Source organism: Carettochelys insculpta, chromosome 8 (assembly GCF_033958435.1).
Source record: "Carettochelys insculpta isolate YL-2023 chromosome 8, ASM3395843v1, whole genome shotgun sequence".
NCBI lineage: Eukaryota > Metazoa > Chordata > Testudines > Carettochelyidae > Carettochelys > Carettochelys insculpta.
This window is the reverse complement of record NC_134144.1, coordinates 5,598,214-5,616,521: the sequence shown is the minus strand read 5'-3', so window position 1 is coordinate 5,616,521 and position 18,308 is coordinate 5,598,214. Positions and strand designations below refer to the sequence as shown.

Sequence of the window (18,308 nt, the reverse complement as noted above, 5' to 3'; positions counted from 1 at the left end):
TGCTCTCTGGTCCATTAGTGACTGCTGGGAAGACTTCATGCATGCATAAAGGTCTGCAGGCGTGACAATGATATTGTTACTCTTTGGGCCCTTCTTTGGTTGTTCCGTACCACAGCGTTAACGCTGTTCTCTCAGGTGGTCATGACCACGTTGGCAAACTATTATGGCAGTTGGCAGCTGAGGAAGGGTGAGTGGTTGGCCAAGCTTGGGTGACAGAGAAGGCTTGTCTACACTGGATTTTTTTGTGGGAAGAAAACTTTTTTTTCCAGGAAAAAGAGAGAAAAATCTCGCATCCACACTGCAAAGCTTGTTATTCTGGAATAACAGAGCATTTAACTCAAAATAGCGACTCCACCAAAATGAAAAATTTTAACCAACCCCCTCCCCATTTCAGTTTCAAAACTGACTCACTGTGTGCTAAACCCTGGTAATTATGACTTAATTGGCTTCCAGGGAGGCATCCTATCATCACGCTTATTTCAGGATTGGGCTCTCTAGGGTGAATGCTCAATTTTGAAATGCTCTTGTGGTGTGAACCCTCTTTTCAGAAATAACTTATTTAGACATTAGACCATTGAAATAAGTTATTTCTGAAATGTCCTATAGTGTAGACATAGCCAGAATGAAGTTAAGATGCTCTTCAGGAATAGGATTCATTCTAACTGACCGCCACGCTTTTCAGCTGATGGAATAGTGTGGCCTGACTTACAGAAGCACCATGTGTACTGAGCAGGTTTGTTTATAAGTTGGAGGCTGAGCAGACTACCTGGCAACCTGGAGCTCAGATAAGTGTCTTCCTGTAGCTCATGGCAATATAATGAAATATAGGTGCTTTGGAGAAGAAAATCTGTGCAGTTAAAAGTACCAAGGAGCGTCACCGATAAACCCATTGCAAGGACCAGTTACAAATACAGGGGCTTTCTGTGCACAATTTACTCCCTTCTGAAATTAGGCAGGAACCTTCTTTTGGTGCTTACTCTGGAGGGTTTAGAAATGTGGCTTTCTCTGGGGTACGTAGTTCTGCTCCTTGTGTTCGTAACTCAGCTGGCAGGGACTGGCTTTTCCTTTAGCACGACATCCCTGTTCAGCATCCAAAGTGTTTTAATAGCTGTGTGTGGTTGGATATAAGAGGGAAAAATGAGCTTAGAGCTTCCGTACAGCCCATTAATATTTGCAAAGAGTTTGGAGAACTTCAGTGGGTAGGTAACACAGACTTTTAGTAGACAGGGGACTCGCGCTACCTTAGCCCTAAATCGGAAGGCATCAACTTCACACTAAGATGTGGGAGTCCAGAAGAGAAATGTTATACGCTTCTGGTTTCTTTTTTATTTGAAGGAGGCGTAGCCCTGTTACGTGCTGCTGCAAAGAACCACGCTCGTGTGACGGTGGTGTGCGACCCTGCAGATTACACCTCTGTGGCTAGGGAGATGCAGACCTCTACCAGTAAAGACACCTCCTTGGAAACCAGACGTCTGCTGGCACTGAAGGTCTGCTCCTTTCTTTAGAACCAAATTGTGCTCCCTTGGGTGAGTGTATCCTGGAAACCGAACAGTTTTGCCTCTTCTGTCCTCAGGCTTTCACTCACACGGCTCAGTATGACGCAGTTATCTCCGATTACTTCAGGAAGGAGTACAGCCAGGGGGTCTCCCAGCTTCCACTGCGGTATGGCATGAACCCCCATCAGACCCCTGCACAGCTGTACACACTGAGGTCAAAGCTTCCTCTGACTGGTAAGACAGCAGCCCTGGCTGGGCTACAGAAGCAGAGTCCAACCTACTTTTGGTGTGCAGCACCCTGGCTTGCTGTCTGCTGTATTGCAGAGGAGTAGGAAGAAGGCAGCTTTGGCTGCTGGCTCCCATGCAGAATTATGGGAAGTCCTGGGAAAAGCAAGAGTCATACGTGATTGGTCCTAGGAATTTGTTTTCCTAGGCCCAGGCAGAACCAGTAAAATACCTAACTTGTTCTCTAGGATTTTATGTTTCTAATTAGTAGTAGTACAGGTTGAACCTCTTTTGTCTGGCACCCTCAGGTTCTGACCGGTGCCGAATGAGAGAATTTGCCATCCTACAGGAGATCAATACTGTCTAGCAGCATTACCAACACTTCCACTGCTTACTGGGCTCACAGAGGACAGTTACAGTTAAATTAAAGCTAAATAACACAGATCACTGAGAGCCAGGACTGGTGGCTGGAAACAAACTTTATGGGACCGCGGGAAACTTGGCCACACCCACAGCCAATGGTCATTCGGCTAACTAAAATCATGACAAACTATGGATACTGCTGGATGAGAGTGTGCCGGATTAGAGAGGTTCAGCCTGTAGAATACGTATCGACAGGGAGCGATAGTCTGGGCCAAAAATAGACAAAGGAGACTGCTAGATGGGAGTAGGGAAAAAGTACTGGTTTTTTCCCCTAGTTTACATGTGGGGAACTGAGGCATGGGGGTATTCAGAGCCCCACTACCTGTAAGGATCTTGCTCCTAACTCCCATTGGATGCCGAAATATCTTTTGAGGCTGTGGGCCCGAATAGCTTGTCCTGTGGCTGAGACAGGCACTGACCACAGTTTTGTTAAGTCCTAGTCCAGTGTGTTACCTACAGGAATGTCCAACTTTGCGTCAAACTTTGTTCTTGCGTTTGGGCTTCGTTCCGCGCGGGCTGTCCAATATGCAAGGCACCTGGGCAGCAAACAGTTCATTTTTTCCATACGTGCTCAATGTGTCAGAAGGAAAACACATGTAGCTGCCTTATAATTTGGGTTCTGTGCAGTAGCTAGTTTGAATTTGCAATAACTTGTACTCAGGGTTCCGGCTCCTTGTGGGAGAGGAACCTTCACCCTTTCATGCGCATTTCTGGTCTGGGTGCAGTTCTGAATGGATCCCCTGGCTTCATCAACCTGTGCGATGCACTGAATGCTTGGCAGCTGGTGAAGGAACTCAAGCAAGCTTTAGACATGCCCGCCGCAGCCTCATTCAAACACGTCAGTCCTGCAGGTGAGAGAGGATCTTATTGATATTCATCTGATGGAAGAAATTAAGGCTCTCTGTTCTTTCAAAGCCATTCAAGTGTCTGGCCTCTTCCCCTCTGAAAAGGTCCTGGCAGCTTTGCTGATAAGAAGGCGTTGGACTAGACCAGGCGCATCCAGCCCGTGGGCCGCATGCGGCCCTGGACAGCTAGTAATGCGGCCCCACAAGATCGTAAACTTTTAACATTATTATGTGATTTATATACATTAACTATATTATATATTTTATATGCGGCCCAAGACAATTCCTCGTCACTCAATGCGGCCCAGGCAAGCCAAAAGGTTGGACACCCATGGACTAGACCAAGGGTGTGCAAAGTGGGGGTTGGGCCTCCTCACAGCAGGTGTAAAATTTCATAAGGAGTGCACAGTGTGATCAGCTGCTGGGTCGCAGGTTCATTCATCTAATTAAAAATGTTGAAATATGTTACTGTCTTTATGTCACCTTTATATACCAATTTGATAAAGTTTTCACATGCTACGTACTTGTTTTCTTACGCATGCCGAAAGGGTTTTTGATTTGTCTGATTTGTTTTTTTCCGTATGAACATAATCAAAATTTCTGTCCAAGTAGGACTACACGGCAAAATTATTTGAAAATAACTATGCTGGTGTCTACACAATGCAACTGCTATTTCAAAATAAATTCAAAATAGCGGCCATCTTATTTCGAAATTGGTAAAGCTCATTTCACGAGGAATAGCACCTGTTTTGAAATAAGCCATAATGAGTCCAATGTTTCTCTTTCAAAATAGGCTGTATGTGTGTAGACTCTCTATTTCGAAATAGCTAAGTGCTATTTTGAAGTGTATTTTTGTGCGTAGCAGCACTGTTTTGAAATAAGCTATTTCAGAATAGCTAATCCAGAATAGTTTATTTTGGAATAAGACTGCTGTGTAGACATGCCCTCAATTTGCATTATATTAGATGCGTTGAAGGGCCCTGCTAATTGCAGGGGGAAAAATGGGGCTTGATGTAAATAGTTTGCTCAGCCCTGCACTATAGTTCTTATTTTGTTCTTTGCTCATTTTATCCACCAGGGGCCGCTGTTGGACTGCCACTCACACTGGAAGAAGCTCAAGTCTGTATGGTGCATGACATCCATGCGACCCTTACACCTTTGGCAACTGCATATGCACGAGCAAGAGGTGAGAGGGCAAGTAATAAAATAATTTGTGCAAAGAGTAGAGGAGACCATTGGAACGTGCTCCCAAGCCATGTGGTTCAGAGACTCTTCTAAATATCACCATCAACTTGCCAGGAGACGATCCTGGTAGCTCTTGTTTTGTAGATTTTTTTCCTCAAAAGGTCTAAATAACTTTGCTGATCAAAGCACTATCCATTTACCTCTCAAGGAACGTAGACTCAAATCAGGACTGGCAGTCAAGGCAAAGAGAGTTTAGTTAGTTCAACCAAACCCTGCTGCTTTTCCCTTCAGAAACCACAAACCACTTTTACCAGTAGAGTCTGAACAACCAGAAACTGGGGTAAGAAGCTTTCAGCCCTCAGCTGTGCATGGGGTCCTGTTGAATCAGTCACAATGAAATCTTTTCTCCCACCTGTTGGTTTTATATTTGAGTTAAAAGTATTGGCACAAAGGAAGGCTAAAAATCTCTTCGTCCCTTCTCAGCCACTCAGATTTCACACTTGATTTTTTGAGGTTGTTCTCCTTGTTCCTTCGGTGTCCTTCGCATTCCAGGAAAAGCAGGGTAGATAAAAATCTGTTGCAAAAGGAAATAACTGTCACATGCCCACTTTTTCACCTTTGAGGGTCCTTGATCATTTAAAAGCATGACTACATGACTGGCATTCCTTCTCAGAAGAAAGGCAAGTGATTAGGATGGCTAGGTGGTTGCTGGTTAAGGATGAAGAGCCTTCACTGTGACCTCTGGTGCGATTTGTCTCTGGTTTAATGAGCACCAATTCATTCAATGCGAAGTACATAATCGCTGTTACATGCATTTCTGACTCTGGTTTCACACAGAAAAATCAATGCTATATAAGACATTCATCAGAGAAGTTTTGTAAGTGAGAATGCGGAAGAGGAAATACAAACCCACAGAAATATTTTAGGATGTGTTTCGTGTAATGGGGAGGCTGGCTTAGATTTTTCCTTGTGATGCTCAAGTATTCCTTTCTTCTTTGTGATGAAATTACCCAACTCTGAGGAAAGAAACTGAGTCACGAAGGGCTGGAAAAGTGCATATGTGTGGGTTTCTGTGTGAAACAAATGAATCGCGTTCTTGGTGTTATTTTGCAGGTGCTGATCGGATGTCTTCATTTGGTGACTTCATCGCTCTTTCTGATATCTGTGATGTCCCTACGGCTAAAATCATTTCCAGAGAGGTTAGTGAAAGAACTGCAATTTATTCTGCAGAAGTGCCTAGCTCTTGGTAATTGTAATGACAATTCCATTCAGACATTTTTTGTTGGTTCGTTTTTTTTTCTCTCCTTTTTTATTCATTTTTTTTAATTTATTGGTCCATTCAGGTAACATAATATCCTGGGTGCAGAATTTAGACCCGTCTTAGTTTTTTTTTTTTTTTTCTTTCCCCAGCTGTTGTTGAAAGTGTGGCTCATATGCAATTGCAAATGTGAAAACTGAACAGTCAAACTAACAATGTTCAAGACAGGATCATAAACTTCATCATCTACTTAATCAGGTCTCTAAACCTGTGTGTTGTAATAGTTCATCACACAGTTGTGATGGAATAGTAGGGAATTCCATAGTAGTCCCAGCTGTGTCTTTCTGGGAATACAGAATAGACTCATGTGGTTTGAGTATTGCCCTGCTAAACCCAGGGTCGAGAGTTCACTCCTTAAGGGGGATGTTTAGGGATCTGGGGCAAAAAAATTACAAAAATATATCAGGGATGTTGATAAGCCCTGCTTTGAGGGCAGGGGACTGGACTGGATGATCTGGAAGTCTCTTCTAGTTCTGGGAGATAAGTATTTCTCCTTATATTATTGCTATCTACCAATGGACTCTTTCCAAATCTATAGTACTTCCACTTCTGCTGTGTTCACCTTTGCTTTTCTAACTGAACATATCACGTAAGTCACTACAACAGATGGAACACGGTGTGTGAAGTTAAATCAGTGAAAGTTAGTACTTAACCAGACAGTGTTTGTGTTTATACCAGGCTGAGTTCCGTATTGCTGAAGATGATTTAGGTAGAGATGAGAGCAGATAATGAATGAAAAAAATATGAACCGCTGCATGACGTAATGAAAGTAAACCACCTCTGTCCGTTTGTAATGCTGTTTGGGATGAAGTAGTTCCATCTGGTCCCTGCTTTTTGTCCTCAAAGCATCGCAGAGTTTGAAACAATGAATGATTTTAAAAAGGGGTGTCTCTGTCTGTCAGTCTGTGACTAGTCAGAGCATGGGTTCAAATGGTGCTGCTCCAGATACACTCACCACTTTGTCAGCCGCTTTCAGAAAAGGAAATCAAAAGCCCATCTCTTCGGAACCCAGGCAGGCAGGTAGATTTACAAAGGTGCCGGGACTTTTATAGATCACTCAGAGCTTCAGAGAGGATCAAAGTAAAGAGTGTGATACAGACCCCGCTTGTGTAGAGTAGGTAACGTATTTCCGTACGCTGTTTCCTCTCTCGAATAGGGCAGCAATGAATTCATCCCTCAGAAGTGTGCCTGGAAGGAGCTGCCTTTGACTTCAGCAGGGAAAAACAAGTGCTGCTGCCAAAACAACAAGAAGTCTTGTGCCACCTCATAGACTGACAGATTTTTGGAGCATAAGCTTTCGTGGGCAAAGACCCGCTTCATCAGGGGCATGTGCCGGCTTTGTGGCACCCAACCCTGTGGTTGTATCCGGCAATGAGTGCTAAGAATCCTCTTGTCCTTAAATGGATGATTCTCATTTGTAATGCTACTTGCATGTGATAGTGTTTGCAGGTTTGAGCCCTTAGGCCCCCATCCAAACTCTACTGAAGTTTATAGATTTATTGGCTTCAGATCAAGCCTCTAATGAGATCGCATATTAGTGTTGCTCGTTCCCTGGGGGGTGCTAATGCTGTGTGTGTGTGTTGCAGGTGTCTGATGGCGTGGTGGCCCCAGGATACGAGGGGGAAGCTCTCAAAATCCTTTCGAAAAAGAAAAATGGGGCTTACTGTATCCTCCAGGTGGGTGTTTTCTGTGCTCTGTGGTCGCTGAATGCAGCCACCCAAATCTCTATCTCAGCTCCATTTTCATTGTGACCTTCATTTTTGTTGCCCTCTCCCCATGCTACTGGGAAATATTTTTTATATGGAAATCATGGCATTTACAGCGCTAGAACTACACGAGCTCGGGGCCTGAGCCAATGCCCGCTGAATTCTCCTGTTGAGCTAATTAAGCCGTGATTCAGTTTGAGATTAGAGTCCGAAAGGATCTAGAACGTCACAGAGCGGCATGCCCATGAAGATACAGCAAAGGCTTACATTAAACAGGACTGTTTTCGTGATACCTTCATTGATTTTTGTAACGATGTGCCCATTAGCAGCAGCACTTTACAGGAATGCAATTTCTGAACTACTCTCTGCTTTGCAACCACTTCTCCCTCCCTTTCCCTCTCTGCTCCTGACACTCAGAAATTCCTCCCTGTCGTCTGTGAAATTCTGCAGCTTTGTGGTTATCATTTAAGGTTATCACTGAGATGTCCTGTATGAAGCGAGTTCGTTGTATCAGTGCACGTGGCCCTTAAAAACAACAGAACGGCTGGTGTATGATCTGAGGAGCAATCTCTCAGTTCAACCAAAGACCATGGCGAGCCATTTTTTTAAGAAATATGTTTGTATCCGAGGAGTACTCAGGTTGCAGGCACAATCTGCACTCCATGGTAATACATGGTTCTGTGTTAGCTTTGGAACTGCACTTGTCAAATACACTTGAACCTCCGTAATCTGGCTGTCCCTGATCTGGGAACACCTGTGGTTAAGACACTGGCAGGGGGAGGAGGAAGCCGGTCTGGGCCTTGCCTCTCTCTACCTCCCCAGACAGCAGTGCAGTGATGTTCTCACGGAGCGGCTTTCCCACTGCTGCACTCATAGCAGTAGAGGGTGCATAGTCAAATGTGCCCCCCAGGAGTGGGGCACTGGGTAAATGCCTCTCACCCCCAGATCTGCACCCCCCCAACCCTCACTCACCTTCCCACCCTCCCAGACCCCCCACCCTCCAGCATGCTCCTGCACCCCCCAGCCCAACAGACACTGCACCTTCATCCCCAGCATGCTGCTTTACCCACTCCTTCCCAGGCCCCATCCCTAGCACGCTCCTGCACCCTCCCCCCCGACACTGTACCTCTATCACCGGCACACTCCTTCACCCTTCTTCCCTCCCAGGGCCTGTAGATACTACTGCCTGTGTTACGCATAAAACAACAATTCACTACTTTGCTAAATGTTTTTATTTTCACCTTGCAAAACGAAAAGGATACGTGAGCATCCAAGGTCTGGAAGATTCCATATACCGACATAGGTTATTAGCTCAAGGTTGCCACATTAAAAAGATTCAGATGTATTGCAGGACAGTGCCAGATAATTCAAATTTTTGTCTCCATTCCTCTAATTTACAAGTGATTTTAAATTCTGCCAGTTTCATTGTAGATTCTCTAGACGATTTTGTACTACAGATCAAGTAGCTACGTAGTGCCTGTCTCTTGCACAAGTCAGCTAAGAACCTCAGTAGTGGCACATACAAAATGCCACCATTTAGATGAGAGAAGGATTCAAGTGTTGCTGGCAGTGGAGCTCTAGAAGATGGCTCAGGTGCTTTAGGCAAGCGGGAATGAAACTATAGGCAATCTAGGAGATTGAGTCTTCCCATATTAAATCAGTTTTGCAAGGTCGCAGTGCTAACCTTTATCTCACTCAATCTCTGCTTGTCACCATATTCACTATAAAGAGAGCTTGTGCTTGGTGTTTGACTTCATGATAGAGTGGTGGGACAATGCACATTCTGCACATCTACTCCACACTATGGCTACGTCTACACGTGAAGCCTACATCGAAGTAGCCTATTTTGATGTAGCGACATCGAAATAGGCTATTTTGATGAATAACGTCTACACGTCCTCCAGGGCTGGCAACGTCGATGTTCAACTTCGACGTTGCGCAGCACCACATCGAAATAGGCGCTGCGAGGGAACGTCTACATGCCAAAGTAGCACACATCGAAATAAGGGTGCCAGGCACAGCTGCAGACAGGGTCACAGGGCGGACTCAACAGCAAGCCGCTTCCTTAAAGGGCCCCTCCCAGACACAGTTGCACTAAACAACACAAGATCCACAGAGCCGACAACTGGTTGCAGACCCTGTGCCTGCAGCATGGATCCCCAGCTGCCACAGCAGCAGCCACAAGCCCTGGGCTAAGGGCTGCTGCCCACGGTGACCATAGAGCCCCGCAGGGGCTCGAGAGAGAGCGTCTCTCAACCCCTCAGCTGATGGGCGCCATGGCGGACCCCGCTATTTCGAAGTTGCGGGACGCGCAACGACTACACGGTCCCTACTTCGACGTTCAACGTCGAAGTAGGGCGCTATTCCTATCCCCTCATGGGGTTAGCGGCTTCGACGTCTCGCCGCCTAACGTCGAAGTTAACTTGGAAATAGTGCCCGACGCGTGTAGCGTGCATGTGTAGACACGGCTTATGTGTCTTAACATCCAGCATGCCTAGTCCTCTCACCTATCCTCTCCCTTGGAGTGATGCTTCCTGTTTTGCTGCTGCTAAGTTGGTGTTCCAGTTTGCTGATACTTCCTTTGTTTTGGCCCTCCTCTCTTTTGGATAATGTTAAAAAAAAAAAAAAAAGACAATTTTTTAAGGTAAACTCTTGCTGGAAGTGAGAATTGAAAGGGTCATCGCTCACAGCTGGATGGTAAAGATGCAAAGAGCATGAACACTCTTTTCCATTTGTCTGCTTTTAGATGGAGCTTGATTACGAGCCAGATGAAAACGAGACTCGAACGCTCTTTGGGTTGCATCTTGCGCAGAAAAGGAACAATGGTGTCATTGACCGGTCGCTGTTCAAGAACATTGTTAGCAAAAACAAAAATGTAAGTGTAAGGGAATTGGTGAGAAATGAGCTTGACGGCTGCTTGCCTGAACCGTCGGATTTCCCATCAGGGAAGGAAGTGAAATGCTATTGTTAAGAGACCCTGCAACATTCAGACAAAGTTTAAGTGGCTTTCAGCAAATGAATGCATTGGCCAGATCTACTCATACGAGTAAAGATATTGCCTTCATTACAGCCTGAGTAAGATAAGGTGAATCGAGCTTTTTATTGCTGATTATCCAGGCTATATGTAGGAAGTTCTTCTTTTAGTTTCTATAGTTCCACAGCCATACGGTAAGAAATCATTGTGTCCTTCCGAGTCACCGTTTAATAGTCTCATTGAATAAACTTCTGGATCTCTGTTCCATGCACAGGTGGTTTACATATCACCAGTGGGCAGTTAGTCGCATGTGTTTTAAATTTGTTCTAATTTCACACTAAGTAGCAGACCTATGTGAATGTATAAACAGTCATGTATGACAAAGTGAGTTGAGATATGCAGTAAAACGGAAGCAGTTAACAAATTTGTAGCAGAATGAGTGTAAAATAAAATAGACAACATTTTAAGCTGCGGCCTTGGTCTGGCAGGTAGGTAAGCACAAGCTTAGCATTGGATGTGTGAGTAGTGAACTCAGCCAATAGCAGAGTGTTATAAATCCTGGTTATTTAAATGGTACATTTATGATCCTTTTCTATTGTTTCAGCTGCCGGAGCCTGCTCTCCAAAATTTGATTGTTGCCACCATCGCTGTCAAGTACACCCAGTCCAACTCGGTTTGCTACGCCAAGAACGGGCAGGTAACCAAACTGCAATGTTTCAGGGGAGTATACCATCTCCACCACAGTGGCCGATAGTACGTGTTGTCATGTACCAGCTGTAAAATCATTTAGTGTGTCAGGAGCGATGCAAGAAGTGTAGGCAAGCTGTCTTAGGGGGAAGAGTAGCTCAAGTTCTGTAGTTCTCAAATGACTGCCTGTGAAAGTGAAATCGGGATCTTTTGACAGCATGGGAATAGATGGTGATACAGGAGCTCTGGGCTCATGCTTGCAAAGATTTAAACACTTGATTCATTTTGTTCACGTTGATAAAGCTTTGCAGGATCAGGGCCTGCAGTATTTTTCCCCTAAATCTTGTGCCCAGATTTTTAAGAGGGCCTTTTTATGAGTGAGCGTTCATTTATTTCATAATGGCCTTCTAAAGCGTTAGCATGTGAGAATGGGTTTCATGCCTAGCATCTGACAGTTTAATTTAAAGGTTCCCTCAAGTGTATATTTTAATTGCTTTAATTTGCCACTTTGTGGTGTATCAAGAAGGCTTTTTTGCAAACTGATGTGGGTTTTATTCTGTTTGTCTTTTGGCTTTGGAATATCAGGAGCGTCAACTCCTTGATTTTGATGGGAGACCTACTTTGGGGATGGGCTTTTATGTGTGGTGTTAAACGTTGCACCATAAATGGGTGGGTCGGCTGTGACTCTTTTAACAAAAACATTTTTTCCCATGTGTTCATTAGCTTTTCTATTTAAATAGTACCAAAAAGTTTTTAACAGACTGACTAAAATTAATGTCCCATCTTGGTTGCTTGCTCTTACGGTGTCTAACCAGGTGAGACAGAACCGGAATTTCTTATGTTTAAAAGAAAAAGCAGATTTTTTTTAAAATAAACTTTTAGGCCCTTCAATCATACAGAAGCAAAGATAGGTACGGTCCCAGTTTACTTTATTTGCATATCACCTTTAAAGATATCTTGTTTAATCCATGTTCCTTTTTATTCTTCTGCATACTCCGAATTGTCACCATCTATAGTTAAAATGCAGCTCTGCATTGCTTCACTGTAGTTTCTGGAGCTGTGTGCTACATTTCTCTGATTAATTATTTGGCTGGAAAGTTGGCATTTTGTCTCCCTGAGGCTTTTTAAGTAGGTCTTCCTCTGCGGCAGCATCTTCTGATTGTCCCAAGGCAAAGGTCTGATTAGCCTTAGTTCCTTTTTTCCCGTTTTAGTACAGTACAGCACCCTCTGGTGCCCTTCAGGGACAAGGTTGATGTGGTACTGCAGGTGTTTCTGAGGTGGTTGCAGTGATGCCTGTCCCATGTGTTTGTGAAAAGGCCCTTGTGATGGATGAGATGAGGGTTAGAATTATGTCTACATAAGCAGGATTCCAGCTGGTGCCTTGCCTAGGCTTGCTTGATAATTTGCTTATTCACATTCATGGGAAGTCTCTCAGCCAAGCCTGCATATTTTGTCTTCTTGGGTTTTATTGTACATTCTGCCTCATGATGATGGAAGGACCAAGATTCTATGGTTAGAAGCAGAAGCTTCACAGTTTCAAGCTAGAAATAAGGCACAGTTTTTGACCAGTGAAGGTAATGAACCAGCAGTTAGTTCTCTATCACTTGCATCCAAGTTGAATATCTTCCCGCTACTTGAGGTAGGAATCACTTGGTAAAGGTTTATAGCAACGTTCTTCAGAATGCCAGACTAGATGGTGTCAGAATCTATGGAATGCCCTCTGGGATTCTAGCCGTTGGCATGACCCTCTCTTATTTTTGGAGCACGTGGAAAGGAAGACCTCCATCCCTGCATATAGCATTCCAGCTAAGAAGTCTCCTAGCTCAAGCAATTCCCTGTATGCAGTGCTGTCTAGAGATGTGTGACTGACCAATCACCCACCCAGGCTTGGAGACTGGCATTCTGCCCCTGGAATATCCAGTGTTCACCTTTCAAAGTAGAAGCTGAGGAGGGACACTTGAAGGGTAGTTCATGATAAACGGTCTTAAGATATATTCTAGGCATCTGATGTCTGCTGTCTCTCCACTGCTGGACCAGTCCTGTGGGGGGCTGAGTGCTCACAACTGACATTGCTTTGATTCCCTCGGCGTTGTCTTACCTACAACCCATCTCTTTCTGTTTTTTTTCAGAGGAGCTTTCATGTTTCAGTGCCTTGTGATTTCTTTCAACCAGATGAGTTTCTCTGGGATTGTCAGTGGCACAGATGCTGCAACCAGGGCAGGTTGCTGATTAGATTTGGGGAGCATTGGGAAGAATCATTTGTGGAAATGTCACTTAATTTGCAGTGAACAGTCACTAAGAATTTTGTGAAGGATCTTGTCGCTTACTTTGCTTTCCTGCAATGGAAAAAAACAGCCATTATACTGCTGGGCAGCACCGTGGTTTATGCTCCTTAAAGATACAGGAAGGGTAGTGTGACTCAGTAGTTAGAGCACTAGGAGACTCACATTCATTTCCTTGTTCCACCACTTCACTTTCCATCTGACCTGGGGCTAGTCATTTGCAAAGCACTCAGAGATCTACTGGTGAACAGGGTGATATAAGAATTAGGTGTTACGATTATTAATAAATTAAAAAAGGCAATTGAGCGTTTCCCCTTTTCTGTTCAGAGTAGCCTAAAAATAAAATGGGCCCATTATTTTATTTTCAATATTTAGACTCTCAGCTACCACACTTCATTTTTTTTCCACTTGGAAATAAATATTGGCAACATTCTTTATAATGTAGCCTTTAAGAGGGCATTAGACTTCTCTCAGTACTCAGTGAATGCAGGGCAATGAACGTAGGTCTCTTAATGCAGCCAGACTGCGTAGATTGCCAGGGAAATAAAACAGCTAAAGCTCGGATCCCAAAACTGCATTAGTGGAGGTAACTTTCTGTGGCCACACAGAACCCCACCAACTTCATCAGGGTTCTGTGTAAGTACAGGGTTCTTTTGGGCAGGATAAGGAGGGCAGTAAGGGCCAGTTTTCTTACTAAGCAAATGGAATATTTTAACTACTTGTGGCCTAGTGGTAGCAGCTGTGGACTCAAGATCTGAGTTTTGTTCCTGGCTCTGCAATGGGTCTGCCTCTTACTCTGTTTTCCTACCTGTAAAGTGGTTATAATTTATAAAATGATTTTGAGATACTGATGAAAAGCGCCATAAAAAAATCTGCGCATGATGTTTGTTACTTCATATCACGACATCAGTAACACTGCTCAGATTTAACTCTTTGGTTTTATTAAACACAGGAGCAATACATTCATTAGGAGCACTTGATGATTAGGTGTTGACTCAAGAAAGACCACAGTCCGAATCTTTCATTTAGTCTAGGAGGGAAGTGTGTTTTATGGCTTGACAGTGAAGTCATTACATCCTGGTGAATGAAAAGGCAAATGATTCATTTCTTTCGACTCAGCTTTTGACTTATAGCTTTAACATCTGTTGCAGTCTAGCTGAGTTGGAAAGTCTGAGGCGTTGGCCAGGGCCTCCACGGCAGTCTTCCAAGCTAGCAAATCAGGTTAACTCTCCAGCCTTGGCTCAGTGGCCGCTGTAAGAAATGACCAAAAGGGGTTTCCATATCCCTGTGAGCTTCCGTTTGAAATAGCTGGAGTTATGCCCAGCCTTGCTAAACTGCCCCGAAAAGCAACCGGCCCCAGCACGCAACTGGCCCCAGCACCCTCTTCTGCTGTGTGGTGGGAGCTGGGGCGTTAGCTCTTTACTGGTGCATCAAAACAAATGTTACTGCCCCCGGGCCAGGGGGTGATAAGACTTTTGAAAAGGCAGCGGCGTGTGGCCGTCAGTCCCATTAAAGACAGAATTAAAGGGGCGGGATGATTGTACATTGTAAGGCCCCTGAGATTATCAAGCCAAACTCCTCCAGGTCGGGGGACGTCACCGCAATAATTCCTGGTTGAATTAGTGTTTCTCTAAGAACAATATGACCGTGGGGCAGGTGTCCAGTAGTTCATTACTCTCACTGTTAACAGTTTACCTCTTACCTCCTGTCCGAATTTGTCTGGCTTCAGCGTCCAGCCATTGGATGGTGGCTCAGCCTTCAGGGGCCTGTCCTGGTGGAGGCCTGGTCTGAGCTTGGCCAGGTCGCTGATGCTCCCATCCTATTTGGGCAGGTGGAAGAGGCTCATGCCCTGTTTGGTTTGCCCCCGATGGCTGGGCGAGGGCTCAGCAGCTCTTTGCTGAAGAGTCACTTCAGGCCTGCTGGGGGTGGGGGTCTCGTCTCAGGTCACCTCTTAGCCCCTCAACTTGAGGGGTAACGAAACTCAACAGTCACCCCAACCCTTCCTTCCGCTCTTCGGCCTCCCGCTCTGGCTCCCCGTCCCTGCACTCTCCCGCTCTCATCCTCTCTTCTCAGGGGCTTCGTGCCACCTCCCCAGCAGCTGATAGGGGGGCCCAGGCCTGGCCGGTACACTGGGTTCCAGTCTAGGGACTGAGCAGCCATGTTCTGCTCTGTCACACACCTTGCTGCGGCCTCCTTGGGCTCCTTCCCATGACAGGCCTTTCTTCTGGGGTCCCCCCGACCCTTGTATTTCCTCCCCACAGGTCTGGTTCCTGCTCTGGTGCCGGGGCAGCCACAGAAGCTTGCTCCGATTCTGTGCCATCCCCCTATCTCACCTCCACTGGCCTTCATCCTTGGCCTCCTAGCGCCTTCCTTCACCCCTCAAGCCTCTCTGCTGCCCAGAGTGACTACAGGGTCGTATGCTCCCTCCATGCAGCCTCTCTCTGCTCCAGATGGCCTCTGCCTTTTTCCCCCTCAGCCAGCTTCTCCCCAGCTGGGCTTCACCTTTCGTTAGGCCTGGCTCACCCACCAGGTGGGCTGATTTACCCTCTCAGGCAGGCCAGTTTGTGGGTAGACTGCCCTTCCCCACGGCAGCTACAATCAGCGGACATTGGGCTCCTCGAGGTCTGCAGCATCTGTATCTCAGTACCCACCTGTAAAAGGGGACCAAGGGCACTGCTGGCAGCCCCGTCGTTTTGTGCCGTGTCCCGAGGCTCAGTGGCTTTCGCGCCACGGCATTTCCCGGCATGCTCTCTGCCGCAAGCGGGAGAACGGAGCGTGTGACACGTGACGCCAGTGTTTCTGCACCATGAACCAGGCAGAGTGGTAAAACGAGCCTACCTCATCTTTGGGGGAAGGGAGAGGCTGCTCCTGGTTGTGTGGGATTGACATATCCAGCCAAAAGCAGGAGCCATCAGGTCTGCAGAACTTGTGACAAAAGCCACCTCGCAAAAGTGTGATTGGCCCTGTGGTTGGTGGGGAGTTCAGCAGTGTACTCCTTTGGGCAGGTGGCCGTTGGTTTTGTTTCTTTAATATCATCCCATCTCCTTTAAGGCTTGTGATTTGCAATCAGCCATCAGGGCTTCTATTTCAGGACAGCAGAAGATTCTCCAAAAATCTGAGTGCTAGGATCTGCCCAGATGGAAGGGAGAAAGAAAACGCTCTGTGCTGAGTGAAAAATTTGTCTGACAGGAGCAAAGCTTGAGAAGGGAAAGCAGATACGCTGCCTCTTTCATCCTCGCTGGCTGGAAAAGTCCCCTTTCAAACTTGGCTCCTGGGGGCCTGGATTTATATTGAACTTCAATCCCACTAAATAAGGGCTAGGTTTAGCGTTGAGCTGTTTTTAAATCTGCTTTCTGGCAGGTGGCAGAACAGGAAACATGTTGGGAGCTGCAAAGTTTTGATGTTTCAAATTGTGCCCTGATTTGACGGACCAGTGGTACAGTTTGAATTCTTGCTTTTCTTCCTCATCAGGCTCAACTGGGGCTTGTTTATAACGTGCCAGAAATTGCATCTAAGCTGTGGAGTTGTTGATAGCATGCCGTTCTTGCTGGCATTTAAAGAGTACACCTTCGTGGGTGGTCTGGGCTCAGACCTGAATTCCCTTTCCAGTGCTTCTTTCCAAGAACAGATAGGGTGGCAGAACCCTCACCAGCCGTGTTCATTCCTGGCGCAGACAGTGGGCCTTTTACATGAAAGCCAGAGCTGCAGCAAACCTTTCTTTGATTTGGCTTTTTAAATCCCTTGGCAGAAAAGTACATCACTAAGAACATAAGAATGGCCATACTGGTTCAGACCAAAGGTCCATCCAGCCCAGTATCCCGTCTGCCGACGGTGGCCAATGCCAGGTGCCCCAGAGAAGGAGAACAGAAGACAATGATCAAGTGATTTATCTCCTGCCATCCGTCTCCTGCTCTTGTTCTGAAGGCTAGGGGCACCATACTTTACCCCGGCTAATAGCCATTTATGGACCTAACCTGCAAAAATGTATCAAGCTCTTTTTTAAACCCTAGTAGAGTCCTGGCCTTCACAGCCTCCTCCGGCAAGGAGTTCCACAGGTTGACTGTGCGCTGTGTGAAGAAAAATTTCCTTTTATTAGTTTTGAACCTACTACCCATCAATTTCATTTGGTGTCCCCTAGTTCTTGTATTATGGGAAAAGGTAAATAATTTTTCTATGTTCACTTTCTCCACACCATTCATGATTTTATATACCTCTATCATATCGCGCCTCAGTCGCCTCTTTTCCAGACTGAAAAGTCCCAGTCTCTCTAGCCTCTCCCCATATGGGACCCGTTTCAAACCCCTAATCATTTTAGTCGCCCTTTTCTGTACCTTTTCTAATGCCACTAGAGGCGGAAGTTTACATCGTGAATTCTGCTTCTCCATTTCTCCAGCACAATAGTTATCAGCCCCATGACTAGGGCGTCTAGGTGCTACGGGAATACAAATGATAAAACAGCGACAGCCATTCACACAATGGGTAAGAGAAACAAACGCCCTGGTGGTGAGGGTGGTAGGCTCAGGCAGGCTTTGTGTCTGAGGAAGAAAGTACAGATGCAAAGAAAGAGAGATTAGTAAGTGTGCAATGGGGAATTTAAAGTGCAAGTAGTTGACTAGGAAGAGCCACTACAGAAAAAGTTTGTTCCCAACAGGGTGCCTGTCCTGGTTCCTTGGGCCCCATCCTGCGTCTGGTTGCGCACAGGTAAAAGTGCATTCACAGAACCTAGCTACGGAGGCCCAGTGAAGTCACGAGTACTGGCATCTTCCTTACACCCATGTGGCAAGGTGAAGGGTTTGGGTATGTACAGAGCGCTCACCACCATCAGGAGTGGTCTGTGAGGCTTTTCTCTGCCTTGATGAAGGAAAGCCAACTCTGAAAGCCACTTGTCTCCATAACTGCTCTGGGGTTGGTGCTGCTGTGATAAAGATCACAGTGTGCGTCGGCTGTTAATTACAATGCCCTGCATGTGTTCCAGGTTATCGGCATTGGGGCAGGCCAGCAGTCCCGAATCCACTGCACGCGTCTGGCTGGTGACAAGGCCAACCACTGGTGGCTCAGGCACCACCCCCGTGTGCTCGCCATGAAGTTCAAAGCCGGAGTGAAGAGGGCAGAGATCTCCAATGCCATCGATCAGTATGTCACTGGGACCATCGGCGAGGTAAAGTGC

At 45.9% G+C, this 18,308-nt stretch overlaps 1 protein-coding gene across 3 annotated transcripts in view; it reads left to right on the top strand.

The window, feature by feature from the left end:
* Positions 1-18,308, top strand: part of ATIC (5-aminoimidazole-4-carboxamide ribonucleotide formyltransferase/IMP cyclohydrolase) — a 30,526-nt gene that overhangs the window by 8,646 nt on the left and 3,572 nt on the right. For all 3 annotated transcript variants that reach the window (XM_075001417.1, XM_075001418.1, XM_075001419.1), the window contains 9 exons: positions 1,336-1,487; positions 1,574-1,730; positions 2,870-2,995; positions 4,068-4,175; positions 5,288-5,373; positions 7,079-7,168; positions 9,945-10,073; positions 10,777-10,869; positions 18,117-18,299. In XM_075001417.1, the coding sequence (XP_074857518.1) occupies positions 1,336-1,487; positions 1,574-1,730; positions 2,870-2,995; positions 4,068-4,175; positions 5,288-5,373; positions 7,079-7,168; positions 9,945-10,073; positions 10,777-10,869; positions 18,117-18,299 (1,124 nt within the window). The remainder of the gene's footprint in view (positions 1-1,335; positions 1,488-1,573; positions 1,731-2,869; positions 2,996-4,067; positions 4,176-5,287; positions 5,374-7,078; positions 7,169-9,944; positions 10,074-10,776; positions 10,870-18,116; positions 18,300-18,308) is intronic.